The sequence below is a fragment of the Delphinapterus leucas genome, unplaced genomic scaffold (genome assembly GCF_059928025.1).
Source record: "Delphinapterus leucas isolate spDelLeu-1000000601 "Yukka" unplaced genomic scaffold, BTC_Dleu_Yukka2 spDelLeu_asBTCV2_sq31, whole genome shotgun sequence".
Taxonomy (NCBI): Eukaryota; Metazoa; Chordata; class Mammalia; order Artiodactyla; family Monodontidae; genus Delphinapterus; species Delphinapterus leucas.
This window is the reverse complement of record NW_028322240.1, coordinates 14,201,684-14,224,186: the sequence shown is the minus strand read 5'-3', so window position 1 is coordinate 14,224,186 and position 22,503 is coordinate 14,201,684. Positions and strand designations below refer to the sequence as shown.

The 22,503-nt window shown below is 40.8% G+C and overlaps 1 protein-coding gene across 4 annotated transcripts in view; it reads right to left on the bottom strand.

Moving 5' to 3' along the window:
• LOC149743984 (clathrin interactor 1) overlaps nucleotides 1–5,471 on the bottom strand; it is a 62,754-nt gene extending 57,283 nt beyond the window's left edge. For 2 of the 4 annotated variants that reach the window (XM_089905911.1, XM_089905907.1), the window contains exon 1: nucleotides 5,290–5,471. Coding sequence is in view for 3 of the 4 variants with exons in the window: in XM_089905907.1 (XP_089762033.1) it covers nucleotides 5,290–5,330 (41 nt within the window). In the remaining variant the exon portion in view is untranslated. The remainder of the gene's footprint in view (nucleotides 1–5,289) is intronic. The other 2 variants (XM_089905909.1, XM_089905912.1) reach the window with 1 other exon arrangement.
• Between the last annotated feature and the right edge of the window lie 17,032 nt (nucleotides 5,472–22,503).

Below are 22,503 nucleotides of genomic sequence, written 5' to 3'. Positions count from 1 at the left end.
GTCCCAGAATGTTAAATAATGTCAGCTGAGACTAAAGAGAGCTAAATCTTTATACATAAGACCCATTACAAGTACTAAAAATGTACTTTGAATCTATGAAGTAGTCTTGCTGCCCCCCAAATTGGAACTTGAATTTATCGAGTAGATAAAATTACCAAATTGCAGGAAATACAGAGGTTAGAAAAACACTTAAACAACCCTATGGGATCCAATTAGCAAAAACCAAACTGAGGAAAGTACAAAAAACTCAGTTTCTTTAACATGTAAACCTTAAGAGGGAAAAAAAGAAGGCAGAGATTGAGCCTACACATTAAAAGAATCAAGAGATACCCACCAACTCAGAAACATCAAAGAGGAATCATGAGGCAAATGAGAAACAAATGCTAACTGGGCATTTGATATTAAGTAATCATCCTTTTTAAAAGGTGTGATAATGGTATTATGGTTATGATAAAAAAAAGTTGACTCTTTACTTTTTGTAGATTGATATACTTATAGATGAAATGATACAGTGTCAGGAATTTGCTTCAAAATAATACGGAGTGGGGGCGGGAGGCAGAGGCACAGATAAAGCAAGACTAGTCAGACTGTTGAAGTTAGGTCTGTGTACACAGAGGTTCATTACAACAGTCCCTCCAGTTTTGGATATATCTGAAATCTTCCATAATAAAAGCCAAAAAGTAAATTCCAACCAGACAGATCTAAATATTAAAGATAAAACAATAAAATTTCTTCAAGACTAAAAAAAGTTATTTAAGCTGCCTATACTCTTCCTTTTTTTCTTAAAGGAAATATTAAATAAACATTGGAAATAAGTAAGAAAATAATACAAGAGCACAGAAAAAGGTTCAACTGTGGAGTCATACTGTAAAACCTAGGAGTGAGTACTATTAAGTGGTACTTAAAATTAAAAAGGCCAAATACTTTGAGTGGATGCATAGTAAACAAATGAAAAACTACTTGAAAACAGGAAGGGCACAGGAAAATGTAAGAGGCAGCTAAGAGCTTTTTAAAAGCACCTTGGCAATGGTACTAAACAGACTAATTTGAACTACAGAAAATCACTCCTAAGAAATGCTGGCAAAGATAAAATCATCTTTCTTTGCAATTAAATTCTTAATATCTACTTGTGTCCAGTTACTAGAAGAGAGGAAGGAAGGATAATGAATTTACTGTTACAGCAATAACAACTGGTTTAAAGAAAAGTTGATGGGGGAAACTAGAAAGCTGAAAATCACCTTTGTTTTCAAGTTCTAAGAAGCAAACTGAACAGAGATTTACTGGTAAGATAGGGAAACAGGGGGAACACATCCGAGGACTGAAGTGGAAAACCAATGATAAGTTCAAGTGCACCAATTTGCAGTGGCAAATTTCTTGAAGGCAGGTATTGTATTTTTCAAGTTCAGAAAATACAGTACTATTCCAAGAAATAATAAATGTATTATCTGTTGAAATAACTGAATGAAATATTTTCTATAAAAGCAAAGGGTTCTCCCTCTGGAGTCAGCTAGACTAGATCAGTAGTTTCCACAGTTCTATTACATTATGTGACCATTTAGAAACTAAAATCATGCAAGTAACACCAAAAAATCAACTTATGGGGGAAAAAAATGCAAGCTATGCTTAAGAGAATAACTTAAAATGGAGTATCTATAGCAGTTGCCTTAGGACCTTGGCCAGCCCTGTTTGAATCACTATCATAAAAAAAAATAGGGGCCACTGATGAAATAGATTTACTGTTAATACTACTCCCTGCATGAAAGAGAAGGATTGGCTGGGCTTGAACAGTAAGTAGCAGTTTGATTGACCACTACCAGGTTACCTTCACTGCATTTCCAAAATTTGAAGAAAAAAGACAACAGAACTGTAGCAACTTTCAATTTATACGATAAACAGGATAACAAAATATAAAACTGTTCAATTTTATTACAGCCTCAAATAAAGGGAGGCAGGTCAAAGGATGACAATGGTCAAGCTTTTCCCAGTTGGTGGGAGTGGTGCCACTTATCCTCTCCTGCCACAGCTCTCTTTAATGCAACTCAAGTACAAGTGGGAGGAAACTGGCACTCCAAGCTCTGGCTGGCCTATGGTTTTATCTGCTTTTCCTCAGTTCCACAATGTTCTGCAAAACAGAGCCATTTAATACCACCAGCAGGTGCAACAATTGTGGAAAATACCTCCCCAACCTTCCATAAAATCTCAAAAGCCAGTATTTGAAATATATCATTATACTTAAGAACTGCCACCATGCTGGATCTAACAGTAGCTCCAGAGGACACATTTTGAAAGACCACATTTTTCTTTCTGAAGTAAACCTTAATAGGTAGGGATATATGCTAAATGAAAGTCCTAATTTTCCAGAGTCATGGGTTGCACTTATTTACTGCATAAAGCATTTAAATATAACATTTATTGATTGCCACATTTAAACAAAATTCCTTTTTCAGCTGAAACTGTCTCTGGAGGATAATGACTTCCTAAAATTTATCTGCTCTTATGAAATATCTGCTCTGTTTCTTTGCCCCCTGATAGAAATTCATGCCTCCAATATGCCAGTTGGCATATTGGCATATTGGCATATTGTTGGCAAAAGTCTTACTCTAGCCCAATCCCATCAATTTAAAGATAAGGAATCCAAGGTCTAGAGAGTCATATGAGTCTGCCTCAGATCAGACATACGGCTAATTTAAAAGGCAGTATCAGAACCTGAACCCAGGTCTCCTAAACCTCTAACCAGTGCTCTATCATATAAAGCCTCATTTCTATTCAACAAAGCTCTCAGAGCAGTCCTTAGTCACTTCATTGTTTCCTCATTTGCAAGTTTCCTCATCACCTTATCCCCTTGATAATCAGAACAGCGGTTCTATGGATCTGCTTCACCTTCATTATGGCAATTTAAGGTGAAGAGTCTAAATGCACACAGTGCCACAGGTACTGGTTCTGTAAAATGCTTTCATTTGGGGGGAACAATTTCTTCTCTCCTGCCAGTGAAAGATGAAAATTAAGTTCTGAGTATTCATCAGTAAAATAACCTCATGTTGTAATCCTAATATCATGTGTCAGACACCCACGAAATCTTTAAAAAGTCCTTGGTGGCAACGTTCTTACATGTTCTTGAATAACTTGGTTCAAGTCTCCATTCTAAATTGGGTAGTAAAAAGGAAGAGAGAAGCTATTTTTCAACAGCAGCTCTTCCATTAGATTGACTTGCTGACTATTTATGTGACAAATTTAACCTGAAGCACTTGAAAATTAGTAACAAAAGTGTTAAAAACAATATGAAATGAACAATTAAAGCAGAAATATTGCCTTGATTTGTCTCCTAAAAAATGTACAGTCTCTTCAAATTTTTGAGTACTACAGATTTAGTCCCCTAAGATAAGAACGTGTTTTTTTAGTGGTTTTTCTTCCACTGTCATCTGGCTAAGAAATAAAGAGAGAGTTTTGTAGAGGCTTTTGGATTTTTAAAGACTATTTAAGCTGGTATCCTAGACTTACACCAAATATTAAAAAACCAACGAACCTGGATCTGAAAAAAAAAGGCAACATGATTTTATTTTATCTTTGGAAAGCAAAGGTTATATAAATAGCAAAACAAACCTAAAATAAAGGACTGAGAACTTAACGGTCAAATAAATAGTTGATAAAGCAAAATCACCAAATCACTTTCTAAACATGGAGCTTCTCTCTTAATGAAGTTTAATCTTACTCTTGATGCAGAACATCTGCTATAGTTATCAAAAGCATACTGATCTAAACCTACTGTATTAAGGGCTTTATATGCTAAGTCCTTAGCCCTTAATTCTCACAACAACACTCTAAGTATCTATCATATTTTCATACTGCACCTGAGAAAACTGGGGCACTTCAAGGTTAAGTAATCTGCCAAGGTTACAGAGCTTGAATCCAGCTCTGCAGGTTCACAAACCTGTGCTCCTTAGGCACTCTACTGCCTTCTTGGTAGCACAGAAAACTTGAAAATATGGTCAGACTCTAAATTCTATCTGATGTATTACCCAAGCCACTGTGAATTTTTTTCTTATTGAAGTATAGTTGATTTATAATATTAGCTTCGGGTATACAACAGCAATTAGATATTTTCATATATTATACTCTGTTGAAAGTTACTATAAAATATTGGCTATATTCCCTGTGCTGTACATTACATCCTTGGATCTAATTTATTTTATACCTAGTAGTTTGTATCCCTTAATGAATTATTTTTTCTGGGGTCAAGAAAGCCTCAAGAATTTGCCATCTACAGTTCCTGATTTTAGGTTGGGTAAGTGGCACAAATGAAATGTTTTTGTCACCACACGTTGTTTCATCACTAAAACCCGAGAGGAAGGGGAAAATTCTTAAACTTTATTTCCTGCTGGCCTAGCAGACCTTACTTAACCATTGTTATCTATCTGATACACTCAATTTAAGTGTAAGATACTAAAGTTACGACTTAAATCTTAAAGAAAATCAACTATATATTAGTCTTTTTACCTGTCAGGGAAGTTAAAAGTAGATCAACAGGATATAAACCTGGGTTGTTTCCTTCTTTAGGGGAAATTTCTTGTTAATTCAATGACTTCTTAATTAAACCAAATGGAACAAGTGGCCCTCCAAAAATGAAGTGTAGTGGAAAAGGAAACAGAGGAAAAGAATCACAGTAAGCTATGTGGTGATCTACTCTCACTGATGTTAGAAAAGCGAAGGATGAGTCTCCTCTTGAGTAACTTCAGTCTGACCACAGTGGCCACTTGTTACACCTACCACCCACTCCAACACTTCAGGTTCATTAGGAATTAAAAGAAACCCAGCAAGGTAAAGGACACCTCCCGACCAGGCCTAAGGTCTCTGCACCACACTCTGAGGTGCACAGAGAGCCAGTGAAGTGAGTCCTCCACCCACAAGCTTTCGCTGCTGCCCAGGAGTCAAAAGCCCAAAGCCTGGGGCCAAGACAGCTCTCCGGCCAGGGCACTGACCCATCTCTAGACAACCCCGCCCCCTCCCCGACCAAAGTGTCTGTGCCTAGAAGGGTGGCGGTAGGGGCAGGGTGAGGACGGCCTGCATAGGAGAGAAGGGGGCTAAGAGGATGTTTCGAACGAGGAAGGGTCCCTTCCCAGACTGGCGGTTCGGGACGCGGCCCGGGGCCGAGGAGACAGCCGGACGCCGCCATGATGGGGCCGGCCGACACGGGGGGCGTGACGCGGGAGGCCCCGCGCGCACACCAGGCTCCCCTTTCCCCCCGCCCCTCCCCCGCGTGGGCCTCGGCCACAACTGACCCCAGATACTCACGCTTTGTCCACCAGCTCCCGCACCTTCCACATGTTCAACATCGTGCCCCGAGCGGGCTGAGCCGCCACCTCCCTTTCCTGTTCCCCACGGACCCCAGAACCCTTCCGTGCCGGGACAGATCCAGGCCGAGGTCGCCGCCGCCTCAAACTCCCCCAGTCAGCGCCTTATCGTGCCACAGCCGCGGCGCCACCAGTGACACGTCGAGACGCGGGGACAGAGGCTCTGCGTGGAGCGGAAGTGCCCGACTTTCCTCCCGCTGCGCGCGGGGCACGCTGGGACTTGTAGTTCTTTCAGCGCGCCAAGCGGGCCAGTTAAGCTGAGAGAGTTCCTGAGGTAAGATTAGTAGGGCTCCTCTTAAACTCTCGGGGTTCTCCGCACCCCTCCCCAGCCCCCGACCCACAGAACCGGAAACTTTAGGGGTGAGGTCGGCAGTGTGTGCCTTAACAAATCCTCCATGCTCACATTTCAGAACCACCGGTATAGAATCTCGTCACACAAACTTGTTTTTCCAATATAAAGCATTATTATGTTATGAATAATGATTACATATAAAGAAGTGTGATTGGTGTATGTATTCCTCACTGACAGAAGCAACGCTGAATTTGGTTCCAAATGTCCAAATATACTTCCTTCCCAGGGCTTTAGTTTACATCCTTGTAAATTGAAGAGATTGTATTTTAAAACCTATCCCACTCTAATTCTGTGATACGGGGCTCTTATATTTAGACAGCTACTTGATATCCTTGTTAAATACTGTATTATAAAGCTCAGAAATTCAGTTCATACTCCCTGGGAAACTGTATAAAAACAGCAGTACAACACTATGACAGGCCCAAGAACTTGGCAGGTGTATATCCTTAAAGCGTAAGTATACATCCACACTGCATTCATTGTTTTATTTAAATGGTTGTTGTCATTTTATTTTTAACTTACTCATTTTTGACAGTGTTCATGTTAAAGCCACAAGCAACCTTAAAGTTCATTTGGTCCAACTGCTTAAATTTTATAGTTTTTTTCATTATACAAATTTTTACAGAGCATTTTCTGTGTGCCAGGAGTGGGGAATACAGCTGGGAAGAAGACAGACAAGGCCTCAGCTCTCTTGGCTCTTAAAGGTCCTTTGGAGGAAAACATAGTAATCAAGGGAACATTTACGATAATTGCAGATAGAAAGTGCTTGAAGAAAACAGAAGATAATGTTATGAAGAATGATGTTCGAGGAAAATAACATTAGGGAGTATTTAGAGCCTCTTTGAGGACTTTCTTTTTTTGGCATGAAGGATCTTAGTTCCCCAACCTGGGATTGAACCCGTGCCCTCTGCAGTGGAAGCCTGGAGTCATAACCACTGGACCGCCAGGGAATTCCCCTGATGACATTTTATTTAAGCTGAAACTTGAATGATAAAAAGGAGCTGGCAAAAAACAAACAAACAAAACAACTGCAAGAAAAGAATTCCTGGTGAAGGGAACAGATGATGACCCTGATTCACAAAGGAGACCTGAAATTGATTGCTGCTAGTCATGAAGCTAGGTAACAATGATATCAAATCAAGAATCTAGAACATGTGACCCCTCAGTTAGTTCTTCAGGTCAAATCACCCCTTCGTATTGCATCCACTTAATAACTGGAAGCACCTCTGAAAAAGGGTTTCAGTAAGACTTCCGGGATTTCAACAAGACAAGCAAGTTGAAAGAATTGCCAGGCAGAAAAGTACAAAAAGCAGAAATCAGGACAAAGCTATCTGAGAGCTTTGTCAAGATAGGATTGCTCAGGCAGACAGAAGTAAAGTGAGTTGGAGAGTGGGTGGGGAGGGGCAGGTAAAGAGATAGGCAGAGAAATGGGCCTTTCGAATGAGAAGTTTGTGTTTCGTGTTGAAAGGACTGTCCAGCTCAAGATTCAAAGGGTGGAATGTGGCCTGGGGAGATAAGAAAGGGAAACTGCTTCCCATAAATAAGAGCTCAGCAAGTTAACTTTCAAACAAGCGGGTTCAGGGTACACCAGCAGAATGAGCCTGGCATAAAAATAATCACCTTCCCTGCCCTCGGCCTGTTTGCACATTCATAGTAATTCATAGTCAGCTTCACCAGAGTTACCCAGAGAGTACAATACTGTTATCTACTTTGCCTGATCCAACAAGTTTGAAAGTGTCTAGATTTATTCCAGAGTCGTCACCTGTGGTGTTTTCACAGTTGACCAATGCCATCTAGAATATAACACAAAAAACCTGCCTGTCTACCTTTGATTTAAGAGAGCCCTTAATGGACTCAGAAGAGCCAGACAAGGAGAGTTTGTTAAAAAGTGCTCTGGTCTCTAAAGGCTAATCATTTGCATTTTAACAAAGTGTTCCATTTTTACCCTTTATCTTGCAAGTTTGGGAGCAGTTTCCATAGTAACTTCTTTGTGGCAATTTAAATGTGTCCACAGAAAAATAAACAAGAAAAAGTCCCACCTACCCCTCTTCAGGAAAACATATTTTTCACTAAATGGGCTTTTAGTAAGGCCAAACCAACACAAGGTTTGAAAGCAAATGTACGCAGCAGTGTTATTTATGTGCCAGGAGCAATTGTAAACACTGCTTCTCTCCTATGACTGGCTCCTTGGTGTTTCCTCCAGAGGAGTTTGATTCCCAGTACAGGGCTGTGGCAGCCATGGGAAGGCTCCGGCCAGATCTATCTTTAAGAGGACCAGTTGAGAGGAGTGTGGATGACCAGCAGCTCTGACAGCCACTTCTTAGGGATCAGCCACAGCATTTATGCCAAGGCTGTGCTGTCACTGGGCTGCTCCCAAGTAATGACTGAGCAAGGTGTTCTGGAGTGAGGCTGTTTCTGCCCAAAGCAGGACTCCTCTGCTGGGCCAGCATTGCCTTGGGCTCCCCACTGACCTGGCCCACATTTCCTCGGAGCTTTGCTGCAACTGGACAGATTCTCTTCCAACCCAATCTTCCTTCTCCTTTCTCTCTTGACAGAACTTCCTTGTAGTCTGAAACTCTTCCCACATACTCCTGTTCCTTCTTCCATTTATCCTTCAATAAATCTCTTATACTTCTAATTCCATCTTGGCTTTTGCTTCTTGCAGTATCCAAACTGACACAAGAGGCAAACAGTTGTACCTTGGTTTCAGTACTTGGCCCAGCGAGGGCTGTTTTTGATCACACCTAACTATTCCTCTCTAGAAGTCAGGATACTTGGTTTCGAATCATATTATGAGGGTCACCACAAGAGCTAGGCAGATTGTATATTGCACGACCCCAGGACCATTTATGTGGACTACCATGAACTGTCAGACAATTAACCACAGGCAGGAAGTATAAAGTAGTGGTTAAAAAGTGCAGATTTTGGACTCAGACAAACCTAGGCCCAAATTCTGTATCTGCTATTCAGTAGCTTGGTCATTCTGAATAAGTTAATTAAACCAGTATAGCATAGTGGTTGTGAACAGGGACGCTGGAGCCAGATTGCCTGGGTTTGAATCTTAGTGTTGCTGCTTACTAGCTATGTGACCTTGGGGAAATTATTTGACATCTCCGTGACTCAGTTTTCTTATCATAATGGGGATTACAGAAACCTACCTTAAAAGCTTTTTCAGACAATTAAGCTAATGTTTAAAAAGAACTTAGAATAGAATCTAACACAAAATAAACACTCAGTAAATGTTAGTAACCTTGCTGCTACTACTACTACTGCTGCTGCTAGTAATTGTATTAATCTGTAAAATTTATTCAATATTGCAAGTATTTAGTAAGCTCCTACTATGTTGCAGGCACTGTGCTAGGTGGTAAGGTGGTAGATGTATAATTGTAGATAAAACAGACACAGTAAACAAGCAAATAGATATGGTAAACATACTAAATTCAAAGTGATGTGCTGAGGATTGAAGTAATACATATAACTCATTTCACATTGAGTCCTGCATGTAGTAAGTGCTCACTAAATTCTACCTCATCGTTATTATCAAATCCCTTATGTGGATCTCAGCTTTTATCCTTATAAGCTGAGGGGTTGGTCTATCAGAATATCCTAAACCTAGCCTTACATCAGAAATCCCTGCACATCTTTCAAAATTTCAGATTCTGTTTCCTAACCTTTGAGTTATTGACTCAGTAGATGTATTAATCCCTATACTTTCGGTCACAGATGACAGAAACTCTCAAAGCTAGCTTAAGCAAAGCAAGAGAATTTGTTGACCCAGGAGACAGAGGAGTTTGGAGATAGAATTTGCCTCAGGAACTTAGCAGATATGGTCAGAACTCTCTCTGATTTTCACTTTCCTTCATTGCAGATAAGTTTCTTCTAGTTGGCAGGAAATAGGGCTACCACTGTGTGGAGAGTGGGTTGCATTTTTTTCGATTAGGCAACCAGTGGGAAAGGGACACTTTAGTCTTTCCTCCACTGAGTCTGATAGCACTGGGGATGACTGATTAGCCCAGTTTGGATCATGTACCTATCTTAGGGCCGTGCATCATGGAATTGCTAGTCCTAGGAGAACCATGTAGGCTGGGGAAAGAAAAGTTCTCTGAAGAAACGCTGAAGAAAGCCATGCCTCGACAGACGAAAGCAATAGTTATTTACTACTGCAGGTCTAAGGTAGGGTCTAGAAATCTGTATTTTAAAAAACCTCTTAAGTGATTTTGCCAGGGCTTGGGATGCCTTGGGTTAGATGACACAAGTTTCTTTCTAGCTCTGACTTTTTTTTTTTTTTTTTTGGTCCACATCACACAGAAGTTGGGTTGTGGAGAGCAAAAGAGAAAAGAGTGCCATGGGGATAATTGAAAAGAAAAAGAAGCGATGAAGAAGTAAGGAGTTAAGTGGAGCCGCAGCACCGTGCAGCAGGTAAGCTGGTAGGAGGGCATGCCCTCCCTAACTCTCTGTTCTGCTGACAGTTGGGCTCTTCTTGGCTGAAATTCGGTCTCCTTTCAGGGCTGTTAGAGGGCTTGGGTGGACCTATTCAGAGAGCCTGGTAAGTTCTCTAAAGGGCTAACACATTCCAGGTCCTTCTGCAAGAATGCGCAGGTGCTGGCAGTAGGTGAGATGGAGGCAGAAGTGCTCTTGGAATCATTTTTCTGCCTCCTGGAATGCTCTCTCCCCTTCTGTCCCCTGACCACAGGGGAGCCCAGGGTAGATGTGCTGCTCCCAGTGGCTGGGCCTCTGAAAGCTCTATTCACAGGAATGCAAGTTGCCGTCAGTGAAGCAACTAGGCAGCCTGTGACTGTGGGAACTGATCCTGCTTTGTCAAGTGAGATTCAGGGCTGAATTGGGTGGATGTCAGAAAGGATGGGCTGGCTGGTTTCTGAGGCAGGGTCTTTCTGCATAAGGGCAAGCGTCCTGGGAAAGCCCCCAGGTGTTCAGAGTTCACAGGAGGCTTTGCTGGTCCTTGAACTCTTTATCAGTTCATTAAAAGAATTGTGCTGTAGTGGAAGAGCTCACTGCAGTGGACATCAAAAGAGTCTGACTGAGAGACCACTGTTCTTTAATAAACAGAATGAATGTGGGTAAAGACTGGAGGTGAGGGGAGAGGTCAGTCAGCACAAGACGTGCTTTTCTGGTAGGAAAGGGTTGACGTTCAGTGTTTATAGAGCATCTGCAATGTGCAGTGGGGTTAAATAGTTGACTAAAACCTGTTGTTACCCAAGGGGCTTATAGTCTAATATGGAAGATAGACTTATAAACAAACAAGCAAAAACCAGAGAGAGATGTTTAATGAGGCAGTATAATGGGGGTGGTGGGGGGAGGAAGGTCAGAGCACCGGCTGTGATATCAGTGGGATTTGGTTCACAACCCATAGCTGTGTGACCTTGACTGAATTCCTTGACCTCTCATGCCTTGGCGCCCTTTCTGGGTAAATGGGACTGAAAAGAGTCCCTGACTCTTAGGACTTTGTTGTCGGCGGTGAATGAGATGACATACATTAAATTTCTAGCACACTGATTGACATGTAACAAGGACGGATTAAATAAGATCTGTTATCACTGCTAAACCGTTTGTGTTCAGAGATCATGGGTGAGGTGGAGAGGGTATTATAACAGGTTCATTAAGTCTTTAAATAAATATGTGTTTGGGCATTTACCCCATTGCCAAAATCATCCTGTGAAAACACACAAATTCCTGTTCTCATGATGTTTAGTCTGAGGGAGTAGGTGGATGTTAAACAAATAACGCTGCGGTAAAGCTATCATTGCACACGATGAAGAATGCTGTAGAAGAAAAAGAACAGGGTGCTATGAGAGAATGTAACAGTGGTGTTTCCTGAAGATGGGATAGGGACAAGGGCAGGGAAAGGCCTCTCTGGGAAAGTGACATCTAAAGTGAAGGTGGAAAGATAATTTTGAGCTAACAAGGCGGAGAGAGGAAGAGTATTCCAGATAGAAAGAACAGACTGTACCCAGGCCCAAGGTAGCATGCAGCTCGGCATGTTCCTGGATGTGAAAGAAGGCTCAGTGTGGGGGGGAGGGGAGGGAAACTGGTCAGAGATGAGCTGGGGAGGTGAGCAAGGGTGTGCTGGTGAGTCAGCTGCTCAATCAACTTCCCAGGGACTTCTCTGCCTTTCTCCGTGCCCTCCTGACCTCTGTGGAGTACATCATCTGCATCCTCATGGCTTGTGGTTTCCAGTTGGGTTCAATGTTGTGAGGGTGGATCAGAAAACAGGGGGAGAGATATTTCCTTCTCCTTCCTTCCTGCTTTAGCAACAGGGTTCTGGCCCTCCGTGGCCACTGCTGGTGTCAGGTGGCCCCCCTTCCATGGCCCCAGCTCTAAGTTTCCCTCCCTTTTCTCTTCAGGCTTTGTGTGGCAATGTTCTCACCCTGAAGCTAACACCTGGGTGCTTCCCCATACGATGTGTTTCCTCACCCTGCCTGCACGGCTGTAAATTGTCCCATTGCGGTGTTCTCTTCGGCTAAACTCCGAGTGTGCCAGCGTCTGCTACTGGGAACCTGACTGATAGAAGTAGTGACGCTACGGAGGGACTTGTATGGCAAGTTAAGAACCTGGCCTTTTAGATTTCTATCTGCAGTGCAAAAGAAGCTACAAACATGCTTTAGTCACTTCCTTGTCACTTTATCTTCTTCCTGCTACCGCCCCGTTTCTCTGCTCCCTTTAACAGAGGGCTGTCTTCTTCACAGACAGGCTCCTCGTCATTACTTCTGAAGCCACAGTTGATCACTTCTTCCTTCTCCAAAACTCCCTCTCTCTTAGCTTTCATGACCCCACAGTCTTTTAGGTCTACATGTCGACTCCTTCACAAACCCTTTGTTCCTCTCCCTGGCTTGTAGATGTTGAGGGGCTGCCTAGGACTTCTCTCCTTCTCCACTGCCATCGTCAACCATAATCATTTCTCATCTGAACTACTGCAAATGCTTGCTAATTTATTCTTCCAAGATCTTTTTGAATCATAAATCAGACCATGTTACTACTTGCACAAAATACTTTATTGGCTTCCCATGGCACTTCGAATCCAAACTTGAACTGTCTGAGGTCCATCCCTGGTCTAAACAGCTGTATCCTGGAGGATATACTGAAACTGTGACCCTCTTATGGGTTAAGGCTCAAGGCCGGTTCTGAGAAAAAGGGTGCTAAAATCTGTCATTGACAGTGTGGCAGTACCCCTTTTTTTAACACTTAAAAAATATGTTTATTCCAGCCAATCCTTCCTAGAATAGGTCTTCATGGTATTGACTGGATTTTTATAGCATCTTGGACTTTCAGTTTAAGTTTGGAAAGTTGCCAAGGTTTGGTTCACAATTTGTTTGTAAACCCTCCCTTGCAGTAGGGTTACTTCTGCTACTCTTGTTGATGTGTTGATTTGACTCGTTTCTTCTTTTTCATGCTAAGTATCTATTCTGGTGACAACTTGTTATTATAGAAAAGGAGTGTCATGAGTTTTGTTTGGTTTGCAATAAGTTTCTGACTATAGAAGCCGCTTTTCCTGTGTGTTAGCAGTTCTCTTGAATTATCATTTGAGTCTTAAGCCTTCTGGTGGGCGTTATCTAAACCTAGTTCCTGTTGGGCGGGTATAACATTAGAATTTCCCCATCTTTGATGATTCATCCTGAAAAGTAGTGGGTCACTGATCTGGCCTGGGAAGCCTAAGAACTGACAGATGCAAACACCTGTTGGGAGGGGAAGGATGGAGAAAAAGATAGCAAGGATTATTACCTTTTTGAAGTACAGATTCATACTCTTCCTTCAACTTTTTTTTTTTTTTTGCGGTACGCGGGCCTCTCACTGTTGTGGCCTCTCCTATTGCGGAGCACAGGCTCCAGACACGCAGGCTCAGCGGCCATGGCTCACAGGACCAGCCGCTCCACAGCATGTAGGATCTTCCTGGACCGGGGCATGAACCCGCGTCCCCTGCATCGGCAGGCGGACTCTCAACCACTGCGCCACCAGGGAAGCCGGTTTTTTTTTTTTTTTTAATTACCAAAAGTAAAATATGTTCATACATCCTCATATATCTACCCTTTGACCCAACAATTCAAATCCTAGGTATTTATCCAAGAGAAATGGAAATCTATGTCAAAATTCTTGTGCAACAGAGAACTATATTCAGTATCCTTTGATAAACCACAATGGAAAAGAATATAAAAAAGGAGGTATGTATATGTATAACTGAATCACTTTGCTGTACAGCAGACATTAACACACTGTAAATCAACTATACTGCAATTAAAAAAAAATTCTCATGCAAGAATGTTCACTGCAGCTTTGTTCACAATAGCCAAAATCTGGAAACAACCCAAATGTCCATCAGCAGGATATGGACAAATTGTGATACACCATTTGAATGGAATACAACTTAGCAATGAAAAAGGAATAAACTACCAATGTATACAACAACCTGGATGAATCTCACAGGCACAACAGTGAACAAAAGAAGCCAGACACAAAAAATTATGAATCCATTTATATAAAATTCTAGAACAGTTAAAATTAATCTAAGGTGAAGTAAATCAGAACTGGTTGCCTGAGGTGGAAAGAAGGGTGGGGACAGCAGAATTAAAAATGAAAGTGATATACACTCATTTCAATAAATGAAACAGTCCAAAAATATGTAAAGAAAAGTTGATCCTTTTCCATTTATTTTCACCCCTCTATGGTAATCCTGTTAAAAGCATATGTATTTTTCTACACTGTCTTCATGTTCCTATAAATATAAACAAATATACGTGCACATATGTCACTTTTGCTTTAGGATCATACTATACATGATGCTTGCTTTTTAAAATACCTGCTTAATAATATATTATGGATATCCCTCCAGTTCAATAAATATAGATCTAATTCATTCTTTTTAATACTGGTGTGGTTCCTTAATATGAATGTACCGTAATTTATTGAACCATTTTCTTATTGATGGATAATCAGGTTGTTCCTGCTTTTTATTTTTGCCACTGTGAACAATATTGCAATAAAGTAGATCTTTGCACATCTATCTTTACATATGGTGTTTAGAGTAGATTCTCAAAAGTGGGACCAGGGAAAGATATGTTATATGTTTTTTTATTTAAGGATGTTGCCAAATTGTATACCAAAGAGAGGATAGCAGTTCTTTCTCTCACCAAGCAACATATTGAAAAGCCCATTTTGTCACATCCTCACCAGCACTAGATGCTATTGCTCTTTAGAATTTTTGCCAATTGTATTGATAAAAATATGTTGCCTTAATTTCAAATTACTCCTAACTGTGGGAAAAAAATATGTTTTCATACCTTATGTAAAAGTCCTTTTTAACATCCCTCCCATTTTTTAGTCCTGGTTCTTCTTAGGCAGTATGGCTCACACCCTTCAAACTTGTATTTTCAGGTGTATTGGGAGATGAGAGGCAAGCATGGCAGGGAAGGAGCCATTCCCATTCTTTTTGTTTGTCTTTTCTCTACTTCAGATATTCAGCCTAATGGGATGAATGAAATGAGTGATATACCCAGAGATATGAAAGCAGTTGCAAGCCTTAGCTCTGTGGCACAGGACAGAGACACCAGAAAAAGTGACTTGAACCTGAAGTGTATTCCTCAGCTGAGTTTGTCACCAACCTTGCTTCCACTAGCACTGCATTTCCTTCAGCCTCTTTGCTGCAGATGTTAGCTGGCTTAAGCAGAGTTAGTTAGAAAGGCCTTCTCTGAATACCCTGCCTGAAGTTGGTTCTGTCATTGCCTATCGTGCAGCCTGCTTATTTTCATCCTGGTACCAACAAGGATCTGTGATTGTCTTATTCATTTATTTACTTGTGTTGGGCAGTGTCTCAGAGCTCAAAACAGAACATAAAACAGAACTCAAGAGGGTTTAATTGAAGAGAATGAAGCCAGTGGACCCTTCATGGAGCCAAGGTCAGGGTTAAGGGTATTAATAAGGATGTCGAGGCATCTGGGACTAAGCAGCACTGAGGACCCATTACCATCAGTTTCAGGTCTCTATTGCTATGTAACAAGGTGCCCACAACTTAGTGACTTAAAAAAAGCAACCACCATTTATTTGCTCACGATTATTCAGTTTGAGCAGGGCTTGGTAGAAATGGCTCATCTCCGCTCTGTACTTGGTAGAGTTGGCTGGGGAAATTCAACTGGAGCTGAGTGAGGGTCCAAAATGGGTACATTCATACATCTGGTACCTCTGTGCTGGGGTGGCTGGACTGGTGAGTAGTGGGCTAGACTTGTCTCTCTTTCCATGTGATCTCTCCCTGTTTAATAATTTAGCCTGAGCGCTTATTAGGTGGCTGGGTCCCGGGAAAGTCAAAGTGGAAGCTGCTGGGCCTCTTAAGGACTTGTCCCAGAACAGACAGAGCATCACATTTGCCACATTTTTCTGGTCAAAGCAAGTCACAAGGCAAGTCCAGATTCAAGGGGAGGTGAACTAGATACTACTTTTTAAGGGGAGGATCAGCTTGAATATATAGGTTGAAATGAATCATTAGTAGCTGTCTTTTCAGATAATCTGCCACACATGCTTCAGTATGAAAAGACAGAGGAAGAAAGTAGAATTTCCAGTGAGATCTGGTGCTATAGAGGAAGTCTATCCTACAGGAGATGTAGTAGTTGAAATTTACTGCCAGAACTGTGAGGCTGAGGCAGGGAGAAGAAATACCCTCACCTCTCTCTTCCTGCTGCCTAATTTCTTGCTAGTAAAAGGGAGCCTGGTTTACACAGTTCTCAGAGGTGAACCCTACCTCTCCAGAAGCAGGTCAGAAAAGGCCTTTGAATAGGTTGGGGATGGGAGAGCCATTGAAGAGAAGCAGCATATTTTTTATTATCCATTTTTCATATTAGAATATGTTTCATCAAGAGAAGGGAGCATTTATCCTGATCACATCTGATTCCCTGGGTATAGCAAGTGCCTGGCACTTTCCAGGTACTCAATAAAATGTGTTGAATGAATTGAGTTCAGTTATCTGAGAGTCATAAACTTGACGGTCCTTGTTTCTGATACTGCAGAGGAAACACCTGAAAGATGGCAAGATAGAGGTTAATGAGAAATGAAAGCAGCTTGGTCCTAAGGCCATAGCTTCACTTTGGGGCTAGTCATCGTATAAAGCATGATGCAAATTTCCTAGAGAGTGACATGGAGTGCTACTAGAATACTTTTAGAGTCATAACAACCAATCTGACCTCCCTGGTGATTTTCTGAGCATTATTCTTTCCTCACTGGGTTCCCTGATGATGGGCTTAGATGCCCTGAATTGATTTATCTGTTTTCCTTAATGTAGCACCTGTAAGAAGCTGGAATTTATTTTTTTAATTGAGATATAATTTACATATCATAATAGTCTTTTAAAGTGTGAATTCAGTGATTTTTAGCATATTCACATCACACTAATTCCTGAACATTATCATTAAACCCGTATTTGTTAGCAGTCACTTACCATCTCCCTGTCTTCCCAGTCCCTGGCAACCACTAATGTACTTTCTGTCTCTGTAGATTTGCCTACTGTGGACAATAGATATAAATGGAATCATGTAATATGTGACATTTTGTGTCTGGCTTCTTACACTAAGCATGATGTTTTCAAGGTTCATTCATTTGTGGCATACATCAGTGCTTCATTTCTCTTTCATGGCTGAATATTACTCTTTTGTATGAATATACCATATTTTGTATATCTGTGCATCAGTTGATGCACATTCATTCTGCTTTTCAGTTACCTTGAATAAATAGTGCTATGAACATTTGTGTACAAACTTTCGTGCGGACATATGTTAATTCTCTTGGGTATAAACCTAGGAGTGGAATTGCTGGGTCATATGATACTTCTATGTTTACTTTTTTTTTTTTTATGTTTACCTTTTTGAGAAACTGCCAGAGAGTTTTCCAAAGTGGCTGCACCACTATACATTCCTAACAGCAATGTATGAGGGTTCCAGTTTCTTCACATCCTCTTTAGAGCTTGATAATGGCCATTCTAGTAGGTGTGAAGTGCTACCTCATTGCGGTTTTGATTTGTGTTTCCCTGGTGGATAATGATGTTGAACATCTTTTTATGTGCTTATTTGCCATTTGTATATCTTTTTTGAAGAATTATGTATTCAAGTCCTTTGCCCATATTTTAATTGAATTTTTTGTCTTTGTTGTTAAGTTGTGAGACTTCTTTATATATTCTAGATACAAGTCCCTTATTAGATATATGATTTGCAAGTACTCTCTCTCATTTTTTTCCCTTTAAAAATGGTTAATTTTATGTTAATTTCTTCACAATAAAATAAATAAATAAAGTTGTAAGGAAAAGATGTGGAGACATATCAACCAAAACAAAAACAAACAAAAAAAAGTCTACAATTTCAAAAAAGGGGTGGGGAGGTGGGAAGGGAGCAAGTTGATGTTAAGAATCCTTACCACATTCACAGCAAGCTGTCTGAGCCTAGTGAAGCTACACTTCTCTACTCTAGGGCTATACCTGCCAACTGGAAATGTTACTGCAAGTGTTCTAAATATCTCACAAAGACTGGAATTCTAGAATTGCCTGGTATTTCCCCTTCCTGGCCATTTCATCATAAATTGGGGTCTCAAATTCAAGGGCCATAAATGAACCCAAATCTAGGATATATACTCTGGTTAAGTACCAAAAGTACCAAGTATACTCTCAGGGACAATGGATTTTGCTCAAAAATCCAGGACATTTAGCTGTTAAAAACTACAGCTCTCTGAATGATTCTAACACTCAAGGGATTTAAAGAACTCATACTACGCCAAGGCTGCTGCTGCCGCCACCAAGAAGCCTATGTGCGAGCACAGGTCACTATCCACACCACCCTTCCGCGGAGCCTGTGCAGCCTGGCACTGCCAGGGTCCCGGGATCCAGGGACAACTCCCACGGGAGAACGCACGGCGCGCCTCAGGCTGGTACAACGTCACGCTGGCCTCTGCCGCCGCAGGCTCGCCCCACACTCCGTGCCCCTCCCTCCCCCCGGCCTGAGTGAGCCAGAGCCCCCGAATCAGCGGCTCCTTTAACCCCGTCCTGTCTGAGCGAAGAACAGACGCCCTCCGGCGACCTACACTTAGAGGCGGGACCATATCCGAAGCTGAGCCCCTGAGAGCTGTGAGAACAAAGAATAGAAAGGGAAATCTCTCCCAGCAGCCTCAGAAGCAGCGGATCAAAGCTCCACAATCCACTTGATGTACCCTGCATCTGTGGAATTCATGAATAGACAACGAATCATCCCAAATTGAGGAGGTGGACTTTGAGAGCAAGATTTATGATTTTTTCCCCTTTTCCACTTTTTGTGAGTGTGTATGTGTATGCTTCTGTGTGAGATTTTGTCTCTATAGCTTTGCTTCCACCATTTGTCCTAGGGTTCTATCCGTCCATTTTTTTGTTTTCATTTAAAAAAATTTTTTTTCTTAATAATTATTTTTTATTTTAATAACTATTATATTTTATCTTTATTTTATTTTACTTTATCTTCTTTCTTTCTTTTTTCCTTCCTTCCCTCCTTCCTTCCTTCCTTCCTCCCTCTCTCCCTCCTTCCCTCGCTCCCTAACTCCTTCCTTTCTTTCTTTCTACTTTTTCTCCCTTTTATTCTGAGCTGTGTGGATGAAAGGCTCTTGGTGCTGCAGCCAGGAGTCAGTGCTCTGCCTCTGAGGTGGGAGACCCAACTTCAGGACACTGGTCCACAAGAGACCTCCAAGCTCCACATAATATCAAATGGCGAAAATCTCCCAGAGATCTCCATCTCAACACCAGCACCCAGCTTCACTCAATGACCAGCAAGCTACAGTGCTGGCCATCCTATGCCAAACAACTAGCAAGACAGGAACACAACCCCACCCATTAGCAGAGAGGCTGCCTAAAATCATTATAAGTCTACAGACACCCCAAAACACTCCACCAAACCTGGACCTGCCCACCAGAAAAACAAGATCCAGCCTCATCCACCAGAACACAGGCACTAGTCCCCTCCACCAGGAAGCCAACACAACCCACTGAACCAACCTTAGCCACTGGGGACAGACATCAAAAACAACGGGAACTACAAGCCTGCAGCCTGCAAAAGAAGAACCCAAACACAGTAAGATAAGCAAAATGAGAAGACAGAAAAACACACAGCAGATGAAGGAGCAAGATAAAAACCCACCAGACCTAACAAATGAAGAGGAAATAGGCAGTCTACCTGAAAAAGAATTCAGAATAATGATAGTAAAGATGATCCAAAACCTTGGAAATAGAATAGAGAAAATACAAGAAACATTTAACAAGGACCTAGAAGAACTAAAGATGAAACAAACAACGATGAACAACACAATAAATGAAATTAAAAATACTCTAGATGGGATCAATAGGAGAATAACTGAGGCAGAAGAACGGATAAGTGACCTGGAAGATAAAATAGTGGAAATAACTACTGCAGAGCAGAATAAAGAAAAAAGAATGAAAAGTACTGAGGACAGTCTCAGAGACCTCTGGGACAACATTAAATGCACCAACATTCGAATTATAGGGGTTCCAGAGGAGGAAGAGAAAAAGAAAGGGACTGGGAAGATATTTGAAGAGATTATAGTTGAAAACTTCCCTAATATGGGAACAGAAATAGTTAATCAAGTCCAGGAAGCACAGAGAGTCTCATACAGGATAAATCCAAGGAGAAATACGCCAAGACATGTATTAATCAAAGTGTCAAAAATTAAATAAAAAGAAAACATATTAAAAGCAGCAAGGGAAAAACAACAAATAACACCCGAGGGAATCCCCATAAAGTTAACAGCTGATCTTTCAGCAGAAACTCTGCAAGCCAGAAGGGACTGGCAGGACATATTTAAAGTGATGAAGGAGAAAAACCTACAACCAAGATTACTCTACCCAGCAAGGATCTCATTCAGATTTGATGGAGAAATTAAAACCTTTACAGACAAGCAAAAGCTGAGAGAGTTCAGCACCACCAAACCAGCTTTACAACAAATGCTAAAGGAACTTCTCTAGGCAAGAAACACAAGAGAAGGAAAAGACCTACAATAACGAACCCAAAACAATTAAGAATATGGGAATAGGAACATACATATTGATAATTACCTTAAATGTAAATGGACTAAATGCTCCCACCAAAAGACACATATTGGCTGAATGGATACAAATACAAGACCCATATATTTGCTGTCTATGAGAGACCCACTTCAGACCTAGAGACACATACAGACTGAAAGTAAGGGGAGGGAAAAAGATATTTCATGGAAATGGAAAACAAAAGAAAGCTGGAGTAGCAATTCTCATATCAGACAAAATAGACTTTAAAATAAAGACTATTACAAGAGACAAAGAAGGACACTACATAATGATCAAGGGATCGATCCAAGAAGAAGATATAACATTGTAAATTTTTATGCACCCAACATAAGAGCACCTCAATACATAAGGCAAATACTAACAGCCATAAAAGGGGAAATCGACAGTAACACATTCATAGTAGGGGACGTTAACACCCCATTTTCACCAATGGACAGATCATCCAAAATGAAAATAAATAAGGAAACACAAGCTTTAAATGATACATTAAACAAGATGGACTTAATTGATATTTATAGGACATTCCATCCAAAAACAACAGAATACACATTCTTCTCAAGTGCTCATGGAACATTCTCCAGGATAGATCATATCTTGGGTCACAAGTCAAGCCTTGGTAAATTTAAGAAAACTGAAATTGTTTCAAGTATCTTTTCCGACCACAATGCTATGAGACAAAATATCAATTACAGGAAAAGATCTGTAAAAAATACAAACACATGGAGACTAAACAATACAGTACTTAATAACGAAGTGATCACTGAAGAAATCAAAGAGGAAATAAAAAAATACCTAGAAACAAATGACAATGGAGACACGATGACCCAAAATCTATGGGATGCAGCAAAAGCAGTTCTAAGAGGGAAGTTTATAGCAATACAATCCTACCTTAAGAAACAGGAAACATCTCGAATAAACAACCTAACATTGCACCTAAAGCAATTAGAGAAAGAAGAACAAAAAACCCCCAAAGTTAGCAGAAGGAAAGAAATCATAAAAATCAGATCAGAAATAAATGAAAAAGAAATGAAGGAAACGATAGCAAAGATCAATAAAACTAAAAGCTGGTTCTTTGAGAAGATAAACAAAATTGATAAACCATTAGCCAGACTCATCAAGCAAAAAAGGGAGAAGACTCAAATCAATAGAATTAGAAATGTAAAAGGAGAAGTAACAACTGACACTGCAGAAATACAAAAGATCATGAGAGATTACTACAAGCAACTCTATGCCAATAAAATGCACAACCTGGAAGAAATGGACAAATTCTTAGAAATGCACAACCTGCCAAGACTGAATCAGGAAGAAACAGAAAATATGAACAGACCAATCACAAGCACTGAAATTGAAACTGTGATTAAAAATCTTCCAACAAACAAAAGCCCAGGACCAGATGGCTTCACAGGCGAATTCTATCAAACATTTAGAGAAGAGCTAACACCTATCCTTCTCAAACTCTTCCAAAATACAGCAGAGTGAGGAACACTCCCAAACTCATTCTACGAGGCCACCATCACCTTGATACCAAAACCAGACAAGGATGTCACAAAGAAAGAAAACTACAGGCCAATATCACTCATGAACATAGATGCAAAAATCCTCAACAAAATACTAGCAAACAGAATCCAACAGCACATTAAAAGTATCATACACCATGATCAAGTGGGGTTTTTTCCAGGAATGCAAGGATTCTTTAATATATGCAAATCAATCAATGTGATAAACCTTATTAACAAATT